Source organism: Salmo salar, chromosome ssa10 (assembly GCF_905237065.1).
Source record: "Salmo salar chromosome ssa10, Ssal_v3.1, whole genome shotgun sequence".
NCBI classification, from domain to species: domain Eukaryota; kingdom Metazoa; phylum Chordata; class Actinopteri; order Salmoniformes; family Salmonidae; genus Salmo; species Salmo salar.
This window is the reverse complement of record NC_059451.1, coordinates 84,184,236-84,205,946: the sequence shown is the minus strand read 5'-3', so window position 1 is coordinate 84,205,946 and position 21,711 is coordinate 84,184,236. Positions and strand designations below refer to the sequence as shown.

The 21,711-nt window shown below is 45.0% G+C and overlaps 1 protein-coding gene across 8 annotated transcripts; it reads right to left on the bottom strand.

Annotated features, from left to right (window-relative positions):
• Positions 1–121: 121 nt before the first annotated feature.
• On the bottom strand, positions 122–21,555 carry LOC106560901 (vacuolar protein sorting 4 homolog A). 8 transcript variants are annotated; one of them, XM_014124313.2, is made up of 12 exons: positions 12,365–12,578; positions 8,078–8,189; positions 7,773–7,917; positions 7,526–7,587; positions 7,299–7,418; positions 7,007–7,163; positions 6,710–6,858; positions 6,381–6,510; positions 5,298–5,517; positions 5,032–5,172; positions 1,454–1,516; positions 122–1,154 (listed from the first exon to the last, which is right to left on the bottom strand). In XM_014124313.2, exons 1-12 carry the CDS (start codon positions 12,401–12,403, stop codon positions 1,131–1,133), a joined length of 1,362 nt encoding a protein of 453 aa, XP_013979788.1. In that variant the 5' UTR covers positions 12,404–12,578; the 3' UTR covers positions 122–1,130. The 8 variants fall into 8 exon arrangements, with proteins under 8 accessions (XP_013979788.1, XP_013979790.1, XP_045544113.1 ...); XM_014124315.2 differs by lacking the exon at positions 12,365–12,578 and adding an exon at positions 21,235–21,555 and having other exon boundaries at positions 122–1,516; XM_045688157.1 differs by lacking the exon at positions 12,365–12,578 and adding an exon at positions 21,312–21,555 and having other exon boundaries at positions 122–1,516.
• Positions 21,556–21,711: the final 156 nt, after the last annotated feature.

The following is a 21,711-nucleotide window of genomic DNA, read 5'->3' as shown; positions in this document are numbered from 1 at the left end:
AAAGTTATATACAAAAATGTGGGTAGAAATTAATAAGGAAAGGGTGTAAATGTTAGCCGGTGATCTATATTATAACGGGGATAATAAAAAGTTATAATTGAATCATGAAAAGCACATCTTGTTCTTTTTGAATTCAGGTTTTATTAAGTCAGGGTAACTTGGTTATCATAGCTACATGTAACAGGAGTGAGATCCCCTTGGGACCAGAACTGACTTAAGTATTACTGAACCGATACCCCCATCTATACAGAGACACAGCAATACTATTATGACAACAGTATTGGAACAATATGATAGTGTCTGTCATGGAAATATTATTTTCAATGTTCAAATCCAGAAATACAAAAATGCTCATCCCCATCTTCACTCACATGTCAACAGAGAAATGCTCAAATGTAAACGCCTCCCCCACTCAACAACTGTACTCAGTCAGTCACAGCAAAAATCTGGACGAGATGAAATATAATCAAATAAATAATCATAAATAGTGTAAGTAACACTACTTGTAACATAGGGACAGCTCTAGTGGGGATTGGGAGAGGTGGCTACACTGGAGCAGCTATGGTCAGTCAATACTCAATAAATTAAAAAGCAAAGTAAACAGAGAAATCATACACATAAAAGACATACATTAAGACTGACACATTGAATAAAATGTGTCAGTCTTAATGTATCACTTACACACGAGAGACAAGAAAACCGTGAAACATGTAATTGTTCAAAAGTGCTTCAATACCTCTCGTTCATAATTACTAACTTCAAATAACTTAAAAAAGTGCAAAATGGCGGAGAAATAAATAGTCTTTCTGTCTTCAGGACTGCAATAGTGAATGATCGGAGGGAAAGAATATACTGTACATGAAGTTAAAATGCTCCATCATTCTTGCCAATGCAGGTTAGTCGAACTTGGTCGTATGAATGGGGCTTGAGAGAAGAAGTGGCAGGTGTGGTGGTAATTCTAACCAAAAGGAGAAAGACTGTCTTCTTCAACTTCATTGTAAGATTAGCCAAAATGAAGCAATCAATAACAACCACTCAATCAATCAGTGCATCGTTAGGAAAGCGCAATGAACAGAGTTGTATCTCTCCTCTTATAGAAAAAGTAAAACCTATTTTGTCTACATGGCAGTTTAGCAGATGTGCAGAAACAGGCCCTGGGAAAAGAGATATAAAACGTAATTTAGCTCGTCTGTGTAGATCAAGATAGCTGATATTGCCACCACTCTCTGTTCCTCCCTGCACTTCCCATTAAGTCACACAAGACAAGCCTGTATCAGTAAAAATACTAACATATAACAATAGACAATTCTCTAAGTAAAACAGCATAGTATGTCTAATTAAACAGTATAGTGTGTAATTAATATTTCCACCACACAGGGTAAGGAGTTGGTAAGCTCCAGATGACAAGGCTCTCTCAACCCTCCTGTCCAAAGTCCTCTGTGAACTTCCTGACCTTGAACAAGTCCTCCGTGTTGACTGTGGGGCGCGTGGTGGACAGGGACCGCAGCATGTCAGACTGGAGGGCAGAGGACCCAAAGCAGATAACAAACCATTAGCACTGTTCACACACAGCGGTCAAACATGTGAGCATGGTTTAGCATTTGTATAAATGTGTAATACCTCAATGTGTATGTTGAAAAACAGCATGTATGTATGTATGAACAGAATGTGACTGAACATTGTGAGTGGCTCTAAATTATTGTATTTTATTTTTTAGATACAGTCCATATTGGGCCTATATTAATATCCAGCTACTTTTGAACCCTAGAAAATGATATTTTGAGCCCTAGAAACTAACCCTATAAAGACATTTGTTTATTATAAAAAGAAAAAATGTTGATACAAAAACCTGTAATTGAAGTTATGGTCATTTTGTAATATTAGGTTTCTACACTGTGTAAAAGCACTACCTATTGAGATGCATTACATTGTACACTGTTTCTTTAAGAGCTTCAACTTCATTGCTATAACATGATCAGGGCCAGTTGTTTTGGTTGATTTTTGTGTTAATTTTCTTTGACCGGTATTTCCAGCATTATCCACTAGGTTTGCTGCAGGTAGAACATCCTAGGAAATGGAAATGTCAATTAATCAATAAATCAATCAATCGGCCTGCCTGGTTGTGCGTAAATGTTTGGTGGTGGTGGGAATCACCTAAGCCAGGGGAGGCATAGCTCTATGAATCTCATATTGCTCAAATGAACAGCAAACCTGGTTTCAAAAAACAGATATAACAACAACTCACTGCACAACTCCTCCCCCCTACTTGTCAAATATATTTTGTGTGTATGTATTGATATACTGTATAGGCTATGTGTGCTATTTTTAAATGTATGTAGTTCTGTCCTTGAGCTGTTCTTGTCTATTAATGTTCTGAATTATGTCATGTTTCATGTTTGTGTGGACCCCAGGAAGAGTAGCTGCGGCTTTCGCAACAGCTAATGAGGATCCTAATAAAATACCTAAATGTAGACTAGCCTACCGGCACTGTATCTGTGAGCTGTTGGCTAGAGTGCACGTGCCAATACCATAGTAGGCACATTTGATATTCTGTGACAAAACTATCAGAAGACTACAAAATTAGATTTTTACTTTATATTTTTATTCAGTACATGAAAACTTTACCAAAAAGGACATTTTGTCTGCACTATGTCATAAGGCACTGATTTTTATCCACAACAAGTCTGTTTGGTGGGAACATTTTCTTTATACAGATTTTAGATTATTCGCATGAAAATCCGTCGTCAAATGGATAGAAACCTAGCTAATCCCTCTCCCTTTAAACTGCCCCTAATTGACAAATGTTTTACTACAACTTCCAAGTCCATTGGAGAGGATCAGCTTGAGCAAAGCGAGGTGTTGAATCACTGATCTACAAATACTATTCCCTGACAAATAATAGGCTTTGTGCAATTAAGATTCGTAGAGCTACACCTTCCCTGGTTTAGGCGATCTCCCACCAAACACTCACGCAATTAAAGAACATTTCTTAGGATTTTTTTAACTGCAGCAAACCTAGTGTCAACAACTAGATGTCAACAACTACAGACCAGTATCCCTTCTTTCTTTTCTCTCCAAAACTCTTGAGCGTGCTGTCCTTGGCCAGCTCTCTTGCTATCTCTCTCAGAATGACCTTCTTGATCCAAATCAGTCAGGTTTCAAGACTGGTCATTCAACTGAGACTGCTCTTCTCTGTGTCACGGAGGCTCTCCGCACTGCTAAAGCTAACTCTCTCTCCTCTGCTCTCATCCTTCTAGACCTATCTGCTGCCTTTGATACTGTGAACCATCAGATCCTCCTCTCCACCCTCTCCGAGTTGGGCATCTCCGGCGCGGCTCACTCTTGGATTGCGTCCTACCTGACAGGTCGCTCCTACCAGGTGGCGTGGCGAGAATCCGTCTCCGCACCACGTGCTCTCACCACTGGTGTCCCCCAGGGCTCAGTTCTAGGCCCTCTCCTATTCTCGCTATACACCAAGTCACTTGGCTCTGTCATATCCTCACATGGTCTCTCCTATCATTGCTACGCAGACGATACACAATTAATCTTCTCCTTTCCCCCTTCTGATAACCAGGTGGCGAATCGCATCTCTGCATGTCTGGCAGACATATCAGTGTGGATGACGGATCACCACCTCAAGCTGAACCTCGGCAAGACGGAGCTGCTCTTCTTCCCGGAACAACTCCATTGTGTCCTACTCCCAGAGTGCTAAGAGCCTTGGCGTGACCCTGGACAACACCCTGTCGTTCTCCGCTAACATCAAGGCGGTGACCCGATCCTGTAGGTTCATGCTCTACAACATTCGCAGAGTACGACCCTGCCTTACACAGGAAGCGGCGCAGGTCCTAATCCAGGCACTTGTCATCTCCCGTCTGGATTACTGCAACTCGCTGCTGGCGGGGCTCCCTGCCTCTGCCATTAAACCCCTACAACTCATCCAGAACGCCGCAGCCCGTCTGGTGTTCAACCTTCCCAAGTTCTCTCACGTCACCCCGCTCCTCCGCACCTGGCTTCCAGTTGAAGCTCGCATCTGCTACAAGACCATGGTGCTTGCCTACGGAGCTGTGAGGGGAACGGCACCTCCGTACCTTCAGGCTCTGATCAGTCCCTACACCCAAAGAAGGGCACTGCGTTCATCCACCTCTGGCCTGCTCGCCTCCCTACCTCTGAGGAAGCACAGTTCCCGCTCAGCCCAGTCAAAACTGTTCGCTGCTCTGGCACCCCAATGGTGGAACAAGCTCCCTCACGACGCCAGGACAGCGGAGTCAATCACCACCTTCCGGAGACACCTGAAACCCCACCTCTTTAAGGAATACCTGGGATAGGATAAAGTAATCCTTCTAACCCCCCCCACACACACACACAAAATATATAGATGTACTATTGTAAAGTGGTTGTTCCACTGGATATCATAAGGTGAATGCACTAATTTGTAAGTCGCTCTGGATAAGAGCGTCTGCTAAATGACGTAAATGTAAATGTAGTGGATAATGCTGGCAATACTGGTAAAACCCCCCACAAAAATACAAACAACTGGCCCTAGTTATGATCACTGATTTCCTGAAGAATCCCTTTTCCTTTATTTCTGTGCCCCCAAATGTATGTATATACTGGAAATTAAGTAACCAGGTTATTAGCTAGCTAATGAGGTTACATGACTGAACAAAGTCCAAACAAATTCCTGTGAGTGGTTTTGGAACAGCCCGCTAAATGGTTTATGAATGTATAGCCAATTCACGATAGGAAGAAAAAAACATTGCATTGGTAATATGGATAATATCTTTTTACCTGTTTACCTTTTTACAGTCCGTTTTCCCTGTAGTAATGGTGTAACCATGACAGTAACGAATCTGCACTCACTCACTTTCTCTCTCGGGCATCCGAAAACAATGGTACAGCGAAGCCTTATCAATACAACAACTATTATCCGGGTGACAATTCATCTAGACGCACAGTGCTCCCAAAATAAAATGTCAGGTTGCATAGCAAAATATTTAGGAGCATATGTGGTTGTGGATGTGTGCTTGTCACCATGCAGACGATGGGCTCCAGCAGCTTGTCGCTAGACACTTCCATCCAGGTCATCTCTATGGCAGCCGGGTCCCCAGGCGAACACGGGGTTAGAAGGTCATCCACCATCAATTGACTGTTGGCACGGGACGCCCCTTGCACCTAGAATAGCATAACAAACAACAAACAAACTATCTTAAATATCCTTAATAGTAGGGAAAGAGATACACCTTTAATGTGGTGTACAAGAGTCGACTACAATGGAGTTACTATATCAAGTGTATAACCTTTTTGAAGTGTGTGGCTGACTGTACTTTCCTGACAGGCTGCATGAGGGCATCTCGTACAATGACGCTGATGTCAGCCCCAGAGTAGCCTTCTGTCTTTTTGGCAAGCTGACGAAGGTCTGCGTCACTCAGGCTGTGGGGCGTGTTGCCCAGGTGCAGACGGAACATCTGGGACCTAGCAGGCTCCTCTGGGAGAGGGATGTAGATACGCTTCTCAAACCTGACGGTGACATAATGTACTGATGAGAATGCTTGATGATTACTTTATTGCATCTGTTAGTATGGTGATTTTTCAGTAGCATATGGTGAAATAATAATGTAATGAAACAGAATCATTAAAAGCTTTAAAGGAACCTGTAACCACACCTGTATAGCATAAGAAAAGCCAATTTGCAAAAGAAACAGACACACATTGTAATCCAGACGCATGCCTGGATAAGAAGTGTCAATCAATATAATGAATGTACTTATGACTATAGCCTGGTGGGTGCTGATATAATCTATATAATGAATGTACTTGTGACTGCAGCCTGGTAGGGGCCCCTATTATTTTTTAACCAAACTTTCACAGTTGCACCACTAATATAAACGGTTCACTGATTTGTAGAGTGTTAAATGATTTGTAGTGGCGGGAAAAAGCCAGCCTAAAAGAAAGAACTTAGGGTGAGAAATAATAGTGTCACGAAGCCAAAAAGAGTTGATCATTTACATAGAGAGGAGTGACTATGTATGTAATGTAAGGATAAAACTGTATAAAAGGAGTGTGCTGAGGCTGGGAAAAACAGTTGATCCATGGACCAGCACGGCTTGTTACTTTGTAATAAAGGCTATTTGAATTCACAAGTTCCGGTATCTGAGAAATATTATTGGACCAATATTTCTACGACATTAGGAAATTATTTTAGCTTGAACAATACAAAACCAAAAAATCCCATTTTGGGTGCGCATCTATTGTTCTACAAACATTTCAAGAAAAATCCAGGGCTGGTCTTCCACTCAATGGAATCTACATGAATAGGTACACACAGTTTCAGCAAATATTCAGGCTTTATCATTACTTTGTGAATATGTTAAACAACAAACCTATGTCCCATCCCAACTTGACCCTGTCCTCCGATTTTGACCACTGACCTTCTGCGGATGGCAGCATCCAGAACCCAGGGAATGTTAGTTGCCCCAAGGGTAAGGATTCCATCATTGTTGTTGCCCACACCTGTCAATCAGAGAGGAGGAATGAGAACTCTATATAAGCCTGTTGCTCATATGGAACGTGCATTGAATCGGAAAGGTTCAAGTCAACTGATGGAGAAGATTAGGTTTATAGTCTTCTCTGATGAGGTGTTTGTTTGGTCTGAAGTGTCATAGCTGTCTTGGCAGATGGTGGGGAGTGGGTGTAGTGACTAATCTCTCACCTTGCATCTGTACCAGGAACTCTGTCTTGATCCGCCGGGCTGCCTCACTCTCATTCTCATTCCTGGAGCCACAGAGCGAGTCCACCTCGTCAATAAAGATGATGGAGGGCTTGTGCTGGCGGGCAAGATCAAACAGGTTCTTCACAAGTCTGACGGATGGAGAGAGAAAGAGAGGCACAAACATTTTACAGGACACATAAGTATCAGTGAGAAAAAAATTGATCCAATCAGTTGTGGATGCATGCATAATGGGGATTTACACAAAGAGTAGAATTACAAATAAAAATGATGTCTCACTTCTCACTCTCTCCAAGCCACTTGGACATGAGGTCTGATGATGACACAGAGAAGAAGGTGGAGTTGTTGGCTTCTGTGGCTACTGCTTTGGCCAGGTAAGACTTTCCTGTCCCAGGGGGTCCAAAGAGAAGAATCCCTCTCCATGGAGTGCGTTTGCCTGCAACCAGAGACAAATTCAAGCATAATGAACAAATAGACAGAATACACATACAGTAGTATATCGTTATGGTGACACGTCCACGCAGAAGATAGTGAGAAAGATGATGTGTGTGAGAAATAAAGACATTCTAACCTGTGAAGAGGTGAGGGAATTTAATGGGCAGGATTACGGCTTCCTTCAAGGCCTCCTTAGCTCCCTCTAGTCCAGCCACATCGTTCCACCGGACATTGGGCTTTTCCATTACAATGGCACCTGTACCAGGACAAGAATCAGTGAAGCATCCAAGTTAATTTCCTTCATGTACATGAGAGACACAGTTTAGATAGCCGACATGTGAAAGAGGAGACAAACACACTCACCCATTAGTTGCTCTTGCAGTTTCTTTCTCTCTGGATTTTCACCCTCGCTGTCACTGTCACTCCTAGAAGGAATATACATTTCTAAATGTGAAACAAACTATTTGGTGCTGGTGACTGTGTGGCCCTTGTCATTGTCTGCAATGCATGCATGCACAGTTTTTATGATCTATTTTCAAAGTGTTATTTCCTAGGTATGCTTTTGTTATTGCAGGACAGTGTCTGTGTGAACAAATGTGTGACAACTTACTTATCATTACTCTGTGCTTCCTTAACAGGCTTCTTCCCTGCTTTTTCTTTGTTCTTCAAGTAATCTTTGAGTTTCTCTGCCCGGTCTAGGTACTGCATACACTTCCCACGTATGCTCTCCTTTGCCTTGTCACTGTGTGCATCATCTGAAGAAAATAAATAAAAAAACATTAGATTTTAACCACCTTCCATCCATTAAGTATTTTCTAAATCAATATTTACCTCCCAAAAACACAAGCTATGTTCCCCTCTGCACACTTAAAAAAATTGGACTGCGGCCAGGAGAAGATGACATTTTACACTCACACTTGATAGCATGCAGGAAGTACTCCACTGCATGCTGGTAAAGGCGCAAAGCCTCCTCATAGTTCTTGTTCTTATCCTCCTCTGTGGCTTTGGTCACAAGATCTATCGCTTTCTGCGTAAGGGAAGAGAAAGGAAGGGATGAAAGATATACATGAAAACATCATGGTAGAGTCCAGTAACTGTGATAAGTAAAAGCTGACAGTAACAGACAACAGTGGAGGCTACTGAGGACGGCTCATAATAATGGTCGTTATGGCGTGAATGGAATGGGTTCAAACACATGGTTTTCATGTGTTTGATGCCATTCCATTTGCTCCATTCCAGCCATTATTATGAGCCGTCCTCCCCTCAGCAGCCTCCACTGACCGAGAAGTAATTACCTACTAGCCTAATACTTATAATAAATAGACTTGACTAGACAATCCATTAAGGAATACATAGCCTAAGTAACAGTAGCTGAGAAATCCCAACTCTCCATGTACAAGTACAACGAATTTGAGTGTGCGACGAGTGTGGGCGGACTGGTGCTCTGACTACATTGAGTCGCTGTCAGTCGATACTTACTAGCTGTAGAAATCTTAAAGCCTTACTGTGCACTTATGTTTGGCCTGTGTAAAGAGGCCTTTCTATGTTTGCTGAAACCCATACTTTTAATAAATCTTTGGTCAAATACAACCACTGACTGTTTTCTCATTTCTGTTGCTCTAAGGCCGCCCAATTCTGATCTTTTTCCCACTAATTAATCTTTTGACCAAGCACATCAGATCTGGGGGCGGCAGGTAGCCTGGCGGTTAATTGGGCCAGTAAACGAAAGGTCGCTGATTCGAATCCCTGAGCAAGTCAAGGTGGAAAGATCTACCGTTCTGCCCTTGAGCAAGGCAGTTAACCCCGACAACAACTGCCTGCGCCGTGGATGTCGATTAAGGCAGCCCCCCGCACCTCTCTGATTAAGAGGGGTTGGGTTAACTTCCGAAGACACAATTTGGTTTAATGCATTCAGATGTGCAACTGACTAGGTATCCCCTTTCTTTTCACATCAGCTCTTTTCCAGAGCTTGACCTGATTGGTCAACAGACCAATTAGTGAATAAAATATCAAAATTTCACTACCTGTGTAAATGCAGCCTAAAATGGCAACTCAGCGCAAATGCATGTGCCAGTTGAATCTCAGATTACATGGGCCTACGTCAACAAATACTCATTGTCCAAATGAGGAAACAGTCGGTGTGTCAATGGTGTGTGTACTGGGAGCGGAGTCAGGTGCAGGAGAGCAGAGAGTTGTGAACAGGCGCACACTTTATTTAGGCAGAAGAAACCAACAGGCGGACGCCACTGCGTCGAAACCTCCAGCCAATATGCCAAAGTGCAAAACGCGCAAACTGTCACAATAATTATGTACAAACAAATAAACATACCTCGTGAAATAAAACACGGAATAAACGCACACCAGAATAGCGTGACATATAACACGAAACAATCTCACACAAAGACATGAGGGGCAACAGAGAAATAAATACTGGTAGTGTGATTGGGGAATGAAAACCAGGTGTGCAGGGAACAAGACAAAACAAATGGATAAATGAAAAATGGAGCGGCGATGGCTAGAAAGCCGGTGACATCGACCGCCGAACGCCGCCCGAACAGGAGAGGAGCCGACTTCGGCTAAAGTCGTGACAGTACCCCCCCCCTTGATGCGCGGTCCCAGCGGTGCGCCGACACCGGCCTCGGGGACGACCCGGAGGGCGAGGCGCAGGGCGATCCGGCCGGCGACGGTGGAACTCCTGCAGCAGTTCAGGGTTCAATACATCCGCCACCGGAACCCAGCACCTCTCCTCCGGACTGTACCCCTCCCACTCCACGAGGTAGTGAAGGCCCCTCGCCCGACGCCTCGAATCCAGGATGGAACGGACGGAGTACGCCGGGACCCCCTCGATGTCCAGAGGGGGCGGAGGAACCTCCCGCACCTCAGACTCCTGGAGCGGACCAGCCACCACCGGCCTGAGGAGAGACACATGTAACGGGGGGTTAATATGGTAATCGGGGGAAGCTGTAACCTGTAACATACCTCGTTCACTCTCCTCAGGACTTTAAATGGCCCCACAAACCGCAGGCCCAGCTTCCGGCAGGGCAGGCGGGGGGGCAGGTTTCGGGTCGAGAGCCAGACCCTGTACCGGAGCCTCACTGCGGTGACGGTCCGCGCTGGTCTTTTGGCACAGCGCGGCCTGCTGGAGGTGACCATGGACGGCTTCCCATGTCTCCTCCGTGCGCCTGAACCAATCGTTCACCGCAGGAGCCTCGGTCTGACTCTGATGCCACGGTGCCAGAACCAGCTGGTACCCCAATACACACTGAAAGGGGGAGAGGTTAGTGGAGGAGTGGCGGAGTAAGTTCTGCTCCATGTCTGCCCAGGGCACGAACACCGCCCACTCCCCCAGCCGGTCCTGGCAATAGGACCGCAGAAACCTGCCCACATCCTGGTTCACTCTATCCACCTGCCCATTACTCTCGGGGTGGAAACCTGAAGTGAGGCTGATCGAGACCCCCAGACGTTCCATGAATGCCCTCCAGACTCTCGAAGTGAACTGGGGACCTCGATCAGACACTATATCCTCAGGCACCCCGTTGTGCCGGAAGACGTGTGTAAACAGGGCCTCCGCAGTTTGTAGGGCCGTAGGGAGACCGAGCAGAGGGAGGAGACAAGAGGACTTAGAGAAACGACCCACAACGACCAGGATTGTGGTGTTTCCCTGTGAGGGAGGAAGATCCGTTAGAAAATCCACCAACAGGTGTGACCAAGGTCGTTGTGGAACGCGTAAGGGATGTAGCTTACCTCTGGGCAGGTGTCTAGGAGCCTTACACTGGGTGCACACCGAGCAGGAGGAAACATAAACCCTCACGTCCCTAGCCAAGGTGGGCCACCAGTACTTCCCAGTCAGACAGCACACCGTCCGACCGATCCCTGGATGACCAGAGGAGGGTGATGTGTGGGCCCAATAGATCAACTGATCACGGACAGCAGACGGAACGTACCGACGCCCGACGGGACACTGGAGTGGAGCGGGCTCTGTACGCAACGCCTGCTCAATGTCCGCGTCCAGCTCCCACACGACCGGCGCTACCAGGCAGGAGGCCGGGAGAATGGGAGTCTGATCCATGGGCCGCTCCTCTGTGTCCTACAGCCGGGACAGTGCGGCTGCATTCACATTCTGGGAACCTGGTCTGTAGGACAGGGTAAACACAAAACGGGTAAAGAACATGGCCCACCTTGCCTGACGAGGATTCAGTCTCCTAGCTGCCCGGATGTACTCCAGGTTGCGGTGGTCAGTCCAGATGAGGAAAGGGTGTTTAGCCCCCTCAAGCCAATGTCTCCACACCTTCAAAGCCTTAACCACAGCCAACAGCTCCCAGTCCCCCACATCATAGTTCCGCTCCGCCGGGCTGAGCTTCTTCGAGAAGAAAGCACAGGGGCGGAGCTTCGGTGGCGTGCCCGAGCGCTGAGAGAGCACGGCTCCTATCCCAGCCTCGGACGCGTCCACCTCCACTATGAACGCCAAAGAGGGATCTGGATGGGCCAGCACGGGAGCCGAGGTAAACAGAGCTCTTAGGTGCCCAAAAGCCCTGTCCGCCTCAACTGACCACTGCAGACGTAGTAATTGGCAAACCCTAAAAATCGCTGCACCTCCTTTACCGTGGTGGGAGTCGGCCAATTAAGCACGGCTGCAATGCGGTCACTCTCCATCGCCACCCCTGATGTGGAAATGCAATACCCTAGGAAGGAGACGGCCTGCTGGAAGCACACATGCTCGGCGCGTGTAGCGGAGTATATCAGAATGTCATCGATATACACCACTACACCCTGCCCGTGCAGGTCCCTGAAAATCTCGTCTACAAAGGATTGGAAGACTGATGGAGCATTTATCAACCCGTACGGCATGACGAGGTACTCATAATGCCCTGAGGTGGTACTAAACGCCGTCTTACACTCGTCTCCCTCCCGGATACGCACCAGGTTGTACGCACTCCGGAGATCCAGTTTAGTGAAGAAGCGCGCCCCGTGCATTGACTCAATCGCGGAGGACCGAATGTACCCCTGACACAGGGATTCGGAGACATATGTCTCCATAGCCACCGTCTTCGCTTGTGACAGGGTATACACGTGACTCCTGGGAAGTGCAGCGTTCATTCTGAACGTTAAAACGCAGAACTTGCGGTACGGTTTTGGAAACATAAGGAATTTATCTTTCACATCAGCAAGAAATAATAATAAAAAAAGGTTAAATTACTACACCTTTATAGGGTTAGGGTTCCCACACGGCCATATTTCCATGTTACAGCGCTTGTTTACGGAAAACAGATGGAAGATAGAGGCATATCTGTGCTAATTAGCTATCTGCGTCCCCGAACACCTGTGTTTTTAATGGAAGACGGACGCCAAAGACATGTTGTCACTGAAAAATACTGTTGGCTAGAACTAAGTTAAAACCGGTTAAAACAGTCTACATTATGTGTATATTTTGCATTTGTGACATCATTTTGATGTGATATGTAAGTAGAGGGTTTTATGTTTCTAGAACCGTACCACAAATGAGAATCGATTCACGATTAGATGGAGTATTTGGCTGTTTTGGCTGCCAGAGCCAATTCGTGTCTAAACAGAACATGTAAGGTCCTTGGACTATAAAAACTTAGGCTACTTTAGTCCATTATTGGGCTAAATAACAGCATACAATTGAACTGGTAACTAATGCTAACTATAAGTTTATTTATTATGTGGCTAGCAAGCTACACAATACATTGGTATATACAGCCTGAAACTAATGCCAGCAAAATCGTGTAAATGATACTATCATTACAAGCCAGAATGTTGAATACAATAACATTTTTATTTACTCTGTTGGTTTTCTGTGCGGTTTGTCCTTCAGCTGTAAGTTTGAGACTAAAAGGTCCACAGGAAAGTATTGTTTACCAGACTTTTTAGAGAGCCTGTAGGTATATGGTTCAATAGCTATTGAACCAAGCATACCATGACAATGAAAATGGTATATTCTGAATCAGGGGAGGATGGAGAACAACCCCAACGTTTTTTTTGTGTGGGAATTCTAGATTTTTTAAAAAGAGGATTCAAACACAAAAAAATTGCCGATTGTTCTCCATCATCCCTTGATTCAGAATTTACCATAAGATAAGATGGCACCGATGGAGATTGTCGAAATCTTACGTGTTCCAACACGACTTTGTTATTTTGTGACTATCTTTGTGTTTATCCTTACTTTTTTTGTGTAGAAAGCTCACACCATTATCACCAATGACCGCCAAGTACTTTTAAACTATGAATCGACAGCTACAAACCTCAACTTCGACTTTGATTTTTGGTCCTACTTCAACTCCGACTCAGCTGTTCCGTTGTTTACACCGGACCCTACTCCATTGTTCGGGCTACCCAAGTGCCGCAAGCGAGGGCTAGAGTCCTTGTTAGACGCAAAGAAAAATCATCCGGCACTCCCCTCTGTTATATTGGCAAATGTCCAGTCACTTGAGAACAAGATGGATGAGCTCCGTTTGAGAGTTTCCTACCAACGGGGCTTGAAAAGCTGTACTATTCTATGCTTTTAAGAAACTTGGCTGACGGGCGATATGGACATAAAAGTCTAGGGTTTCTCCATGCTTCGTCGTGACCAGACAGCAGACTCTGGCAAAATCAAAGGGGGAGAAGTGGGCCTCTTCATAAACAACAACTGGTGCGCTGCTTCAAGTGTGAAGGAATTCACAAGCTTTTGCTTACCTGAGCTTTCATCTGTAATCATCACTGCTGTCTACATCCCACCACAAAACGAGAATAGCACTAAGTAGGCACTCAAAGAGCTGTACAGGGCCATAAACAAGCAAGAAAACGCACACCCAGAGGCAGTGGGCGGAGACTTTAACATGGGAAACCTAAAATACACTGCTCAAAAAAATAAAGGGAACACTTAAACAACACAATGTAACTCCAAGTCAATCACACTTCTGTGAAATCAAACTGTCCACTTAGGAAGCAACACTGATTGACAATAAATTTCACATGCTGTTGTGCAAATGGAATAGACAACAGGTGGAAATTATAGGCAATTTTCAAGACACCCCCAATAAAGGAGTGGTTCGGCAGGTGGGGACCACAGACAACTTCTCAGTTCCTATGCTTCCAAGCTGATGTTTTGGTCACTTTTGAATGCTGGCGGTGCTTTCACTCTAGTGGTAGCATGAGACGGAGTCTACAACCCACACAAGTGGCTCAGGTAGTGCAGCTCATCCAGGATGGCACATCAATGCGAGCTGTGGCAAGAAGGTTTGCTGTGTCTGTCAGCGTAGTGTCTAGAGCATGGAGGCGCTACCAGGAGACAGGCCAGTACATCAGGAGACGTGGAGGAGGCCGTAGGAAGGCAACAACCCAGCAGCAGGACCGCTACCTCCGCCTTTGTGCAAGGAGGAGCAGAAGGAGCACTGCCAGAGCCCTGCAAAATGACCTCCAGCAGGCCACAAATGTGCATGTGTCTGCTCAAACGGTCAGAAACAGACTCCATGAGGGTGGTATGAGGGCCCGACGTCCACAGGTGGGGGTTGTGCTTACAGCCCAACACCGTGCAGGACGTTTGGCATTTGCCAGAGAACACCAAGATTGGCAAATTCGCCACTGGCGCCCTGTGCTCTTCACAGATGAAAGCAGGTTCACACTGAGCACGTGACAGACGTGACAGAGTCTGGAGACGCCGTGGAGAACGTTCTGCTGCCTGCAACATCCTCCAGCATGACCAGTTTGGCGTTGGGTCAGTCATGGTGTGGGGTGGCATTTCTTTGGGGGGCCGCACAGCCCTCCATGTGCTCGCCAGAGGTAACCTGACTGCCATTAGGTACCGAGATGAGATCCTCAGACCCCTTGTGAGACCATATGCTGGTGCGGTTGGCCCTGGGTTCCTCCTAATGCAAGACAATGCTAGACCTCATGTGGCTGGAGTGTGTCAGCAGTTCCTGCAAGAGGAAGGCATTGATGTTATGGACTGGCCCGCCCGTTCCCCAGACCTGAATCCAATTGAGCACATCTGGGACATCATGTCTCGCTCCATCCACCAACGCCACGTTGCACCACAGACTGTCCAGGAGTTGGCGGATGCTTTAGTCCAGGTCTGGGAGGAGATCCCTCAGGAGACCATCCGCCACCTCATCAGGAGCATGCCCAGGCGTTGTAGGGAGGTCATACAGGCACGTGGACGCCACACACACTACTGAGCCTCATTTTGACTTGTTTTAAGGACATTACATCAAAGTTGGATCAGCCTGCAGTGTGGTCTTCCACTTTAATTTTGAGTGTGACTCCAAATCCAGACCTCCATGGGTTGATAAATTGGATTTCCATTGATTATTTTTGTGTGATTTTGTTGTCAGCACATTCAACTATGTAAAGAAAAAAGTATTTAATAAGATTATTTCTTTCATTCAGATCTAGGATGTGTTGTTTAAGTGTTCCCTTTATTTTTTTGAGCAGTATACTTTTTACCCCACTTTTACCAATATGTCTCCTGCGCCACAAGAGGCGCTAACAATCTGGACAACTTTTACTCTTCCTAGAGAAATGTATACAAGGCCCTCCCTCGCCCTCCCTTTGGCATACCAGACCATGACTCCATACTCCTTCCTGTTTACAAGCAAAAAATCGAACAGGAAATACCAGTGACGCAGTCAGTACGGAAGTGGTCCGACAAAAGCTGACGCTAAGGTACAAGACTTCTTCGCTAGCACAGACTGGAATATGTTCAGGCATTCATCCGATAACATTGAGGAGTTTACCATATCAGTCACGGACTTCATCAATAAGTGCATCGACAACATCGTCCCCACAGTGACCATATGTACGTACCCTCACCAAAAGCCAAGGATTACAGGCAGTATTAAGGAAGTTAGAGGTAGTTTTGCCAGCCAATGCCAGCCAATGCTGTAACACATCTGTAACCATGAAATGCTTTGAAAGGCCGGTCATGGCACACATCAACACCATCGTCCCAGACACCCTAGGCCCACTCCAATTGCATACGCCCCAACAGATCCACAGATGACACAATCTCTATTGAACACAGATAAATACCTACAGTGCATTCGGAAAGTATTCAGACCACTTCCCTTCTTCCAAATTTTGTTACGTTACAGCCTTGTTCTAAACTTGATTACATTATATGTTTTCCTCATCAATCTACACACAATGCCCCATAATGACAAAGTGAAAACAGGTTTTTAGATTCTTTTTATTAAGTAAGTATTCAGACCCTTTGCTTTGAGACTCGAAATTGAGCTCAGGTGCATCCTGTTTCCATTGATCATCCTTGAGATGATTCTACAACTTGATTGGAGTCCACCTGTGGTAAATTCAATTGATTTGGAAAGGCACACACCTGTCTATAGTTGTTAGTTAGTTAGTTGTTGACAGTGCATGTCAGAGCAAAAACCAAGGCATGAGGTAAAAGGAATTGTCCATAAGCTTGTGACAGGATCGTGACAGGATTGTGTCAAGGCACTGATCTGGGGAAGGGTATAAAAACATTTCTGCAGCATTGAAGGTCCCCAAGAACACAGTGGCCTCCATCATTCTTAAATGGAAGAAGTTTGGGAGCACCAAGACTCTTCATAGAGCTGGCTGCCCGGCTAAACTGAGCAACTGGGGTAAAAAGGTGACGAGAACCTGATGGTCACTCTAACAGAGCTCTGGAGTTCCTCTGTGGAGATGGGAGAATCTTGCAGAAGGACAACCATCTCTTCAGCACTCCACCAACCAGGCCTTTCTGGTAGAGTGGCCAGAGGGAAGCCATTCCTCAGTAAGGGCACATGACAGCCCAATAGGAGTTTGCCAAAAGGCACCTAAAGGACTCTCAGACCATGAAAAACAAGATTCATTGGTCTGATGAAACCAAGATTGAACGCTTTGGCCTGATTGCCAAGCATCTTGTCTGGAGGAAACCTGGCTCCATCCCTACGGTGAAGCATGCTGACGGCAGCATCATGCTGTGGGGATGTTTTACAGCGACATGGACTGAGAGACTAGTCAGGATCGAGGGAAAGACGAACGGAGCAAAGCACAGAGCGAGATCCTTGATGAAAACCTGCCTCAAAGCGCTCAGGACCTCAGACTGGGGCGAAGGTTCACCTTCCAACAGGACAACGACCCTAAGCATACAGCCAAGACAACGCAGGAGTGGCTTCGGGACAAGTCTCTGAATGTCCTTGAGTGGCCCAGCCATTGCCCGGACTTGAACCAGATCGATTGAATAATGCACACTGCTCTCTTCCACCTGGACAATAGGAATAATACCTACTGTACGTGAGAATGCTGTTCATTGACTACAGCTCAGCGTTCAACACCATAGTCCCCTCCAAGCTATCCCCAAGCTCGGGACCCTGGGACTGAACACCTCCCTCTTCAACTGGATCCTGGACTTTCTGACGGCCATCCCCAGGTGGTGAGGGTAGGTAACAACACATCTGCCATGCTAACCCTCAACACGGTGGCCCCTCAGGGGTGTGTGCTTAGGCTCCTCCTGTACTTCCTGTTCACCCACAACTGTGTGGCCACACACAACTCCAACACCATCATCAAGTTTGCTGACAACACAACGGTGGTAGGCCTGATCGCCAACGACAATGAGACAGCCTACAAGGAGGAAGTCGGAGACCCTGCAGTGTAGTGACAGGACAACAACCTCTCCCTCAGCAAGATTGTAGACTACAGGAAACAGAGGGGTGAGCACGACCCCATCCACATCGACAGGGCTGTAGTGGAGCGGGTTGAGAGCTTCAAGTTCCTCTGTGTCCACATCACTAAGAATCTATCATGGTACACACAACACAGCCGTGAAGAAGGCGCGACAGCGCCTCTTTTTCCTTCAGGTGGTTGTTAAGATTTGGCATGGCCTCTCAGATCCTCAAAAAGTTATACAGCTGCACCATTGAGAGCATCTTGACTGGCTGCATCACCGCTTGGTATGGCAACTGCACCACCCTTGATCGCAAGGCACTACAGAGAGTGGGGATAACATAACATAAATATATTACCTAACATACGATTTGGACCAAACTTTTTTCTAACAATGAGTTAGACATGAGGAATCCAAAGAAATGGACGAAAGCCACCCACGGACCCTTCACACCCCATGCCAATCCCACCCCAACATTGAGTATACAGTCTCAGTTTTCTATGTCTGAAATGTAGTATGGAGCTTCGGCTCGGAATATTGTTTCTTCATCCTATGTAATGTATTCCCAGTGAATTTGGTGAGTTTTTTCCCCCCTGTTCTGAGAATTAGTCATTGTTGAGTCAGTTGTTAGGTTTTTGTCCCATCCTACATCCGGATATTACCAGGTTCTGACCACTAGATGGTGCTGTTCTAGGTGATTTATTTTTTAAAAGCCCCCCACTTTAAAGGGCTAGTTCACCCAAATTACATATTGGTTTGACAGCAATCCATGCGTTGGTTTTGTTGTCCACTGTTTCAAATGCTAACTTTTTAGCATTTGTAGCACAAATCCAATGCAAGTCATTAGCTAGGTTTCCATCCAATTGGCGACAGATTTTCATGCGAATATTCTAAAATCTGCATAAAAACAATATGCACATTTTCCCAACAGAGATGTGTTTCCATCAAATTGACTTGTTGCGGATAAAAGGATGTGTGTGATAACATAGTGTACATAAAAATAACTTGCAGTTAAATTCTCATGTACTGAATAAAAACTACAAGTTAAATGGGTTTCCATCATATTTTCAACTGTTCTGATTGTTTTGTCATAAAACACTGTGTTATATTAGATATTGAATGTGCTCATTCTGGTCTTGGCACGTGCACTCTAGCCACCAGCTCGCCGATACAGTGCGGGAATAGCGTGCATGATGAGATTATTATGGACAAAAGAGCGAGATTCTTTTTATTTGCCAAACGGCAGCCAAGCACGATCATCATGTCACCAGAATAAGACCCTCAATAGTTATTGGAAAGGAGCATCAAGCTCATCACCGTGCACTTTCACCACCCTGTGAAGTTCATCATAATTTATTTAATCTGTAGCCTAATAAACTGCATGCTTTCCCCAGTCGTAGTGGGAGGACCACACAACATACATCTCGTGAATCCATGTTTACTTTGATATGATGGTTATTATATGAATATTTGCGCATAAAGGTGTTTCCAACACAATTTCTCACATAATTAATTTTACCGACACAAAAAGATCCCACCTGGTCTAGCGTATTTTGGAAAGTTTGCTGACAAATTTTCATCAGCCCTGTCGTGACATTTTTTATCCAACATGTACTTTACTCGCATAAAATGGTTGGATGGAAACCTGGTTAATGGTACCTATATAAACTTTTTACACTTCCTGTCCAAATCATCCTGAAGTATCTAAAAATTGATTGTGTTACTCAATTATGTATCTCTGTCTATAATAAAGCCCTTTTGTGGGGAAAAACTCATTCTGATTGGCTGGGCCTGGCTGCCAAGTGGGTGGGCTTATGCCCTCCCAGGCTCACCCATGGTTGCATCCCTGCCCAGTCATGTGAAATCCATAGATTAGGGCCTAATGCATTTATTTATATTGACTGATTTCCTTATATGAACTATAACTCAGTAAAATCTTTGAAATTGTTGCCTTTTACATTTATATTTCTGTTCAGTATATATACAAAATAAATCTCCTTCTGGTGCTCCATACATTCTGTTTGTTGCCTAATGTTTTTAAAGTTGGGAGCAGTGTGTGTAGGTTATGTGTTTTTGGGGGAGAGAGTGGTGTGTGTGTGTGTTTATTTGAGAAAGGGAGACAGAGAGAGTGTGTGAGGGAGGGAGAGTGTGTGTTTTAAAGAGTAAAGAAGGTTTCATTCAGTGTTTTCCCCTTACTGCCACAATGACATGCAGATCATTATGCATGTATATTCCTTCTATTCCTCCAGCCAAATCACAGATAGGCCTTTGCAAATATGAGCAAATCAGCCATTCTATGCAGTATTCTGTTATAGTAAACAGTGTGAAGTTAAATTCAATATGTGCTGTATTGAGTAGAAGTGTGAATATCAGTGACAGGTTTTTTGTGTAGCCTAGCAAATGCGCATAACGTTTCGAAAACAGGAATAAGCATTGGGGGGACCGGGCGAACAGAAAGCTAAGCCACTAAATTTCCCCCCCGTGGTATTGCGATACTACTCAGTATCGTGATACTTGGCCTGGTATCAAATCCTTAGGAAAATGTTGGTATCGTGACAACACACACACTTTTACACTCTCTACATTTGCTGATGCTGCTCTGTTATTATCTATCTTGATTGCCTAGTCATTTTAACCCGTACCTACATATTACCTCAACTACCTTGTACCCCCTGCACATTAACTCGTGACTGGTCAATTGCTATTTACTGTGTTACTATTTTCTATTTTATTTGCCAATTTTCTTACTTTTTAAACTCTGCATTGTTGGGAAAGGGCTAAGTAAGCATTTCACGGTAGTCTACACGTGTTGTATTCAACTACCGAGTGGTGCAGCGGTCTAAGGCACTGCATCTCAATGCCAAAGGCGTCACTACAGACCCTGGTTGGGAGTCCCATAGGGCGGCACACAATTGGCCCAGCGTTGTCTGGGTTAGGGTTTGGCTGGGGTAGGCCATCATTGTAAATAAGAATTTGTTCTTAACCGACTTGCCTAGTTAAATAAAGGTTAAATGTGACAAATAAAAATGTATTTAATTTAGTGTTTTCATTGTCATGGCATAGTTGGTTCAATAACAATTGACGAGAGAAGACCGAATATCCAATATAAAACTAACTTTACCTGGGTGCTGAACAGTCCATACCTACCCGCTCTCTGAAAAAGTCGGGTAAACAATATTTTGTTGAAGATATTTTGTTGAAAATTTCAAGCAGCTGAAAGACAAACCGCGCAGACAACCGACAAATGTAATTTTATTCAACATTCTGGCTTGTAAGTCTTGTAATTTACATGATTTGCAGACATTAGATTCAGGCTGTATATAACAATTAGTTGTATTACAGCCTGGTTAATCACACTACACAATGAATGCAGTATTAGCACATCAATGGTGAGAGATTATGTTTACACAGTTATCATTAGATAGCTAGCTAGCTAACCTACCTGTAATGTTGACGTTGTCATTTCATCTCACTCTGCAGTCCACCCAAATTCCTGTCTCAGACGCTAATTCAAGTTACCTTTCAAAATATGTTTGCAATATTTTCAGGTGGAGGTTGCTGCATGACCAAGGTAAGTAACTACGCTTGCCTCTTTCTGTGACAGCCGCGGCTTTCACTAGTTACCACAGCCACAAAGTCAACATTGGCTATATATCGTAAGAAATGCATTTGTGGTCTTAATGTAGGGTTAGGCATAAGGTTAGCAGTGTGGTTAGGTTTTAAATCAGATTTTAATAAGATAAATTGTAGAAATAAGCGGGGTTTAACCATGACTTTGTGGGTGTGGTAACTACTGACGACCCAACAACTACCATAGACATGAGAACGTCTGCATCTCTTGAAAGAGAAAAACAGAGGTTCTGCCGCCTAGCGGACATGATGGAGTCAGGAAAAAAACGAGGGTAGGAGGGGAACAGTT

Bases quoted from the DNA above. Each gene is read 5' to 3' on its own strand.
- LOC106560901 (XM_014124312.2), bottom strand. From the start codon at position 12,403: ATGGAAATATGGCCGTGTGGGAACCCTAACCCTATAAAG. The intron at 7,918-8,077 runs GTGAGTGTAAAA...TATTTTCTTCAG, and splicing joins CTTCCTGCATGCTATCAAGT to ATGATGCACACAGTGACAAG. The intron at 5,173-5,297 runs GTTATACACTTG...ATGCTATTCTAG, and splicing joins CAGCCACACACTTCAAAAAG to GTGCAAGGGGCGTCCCGTGC.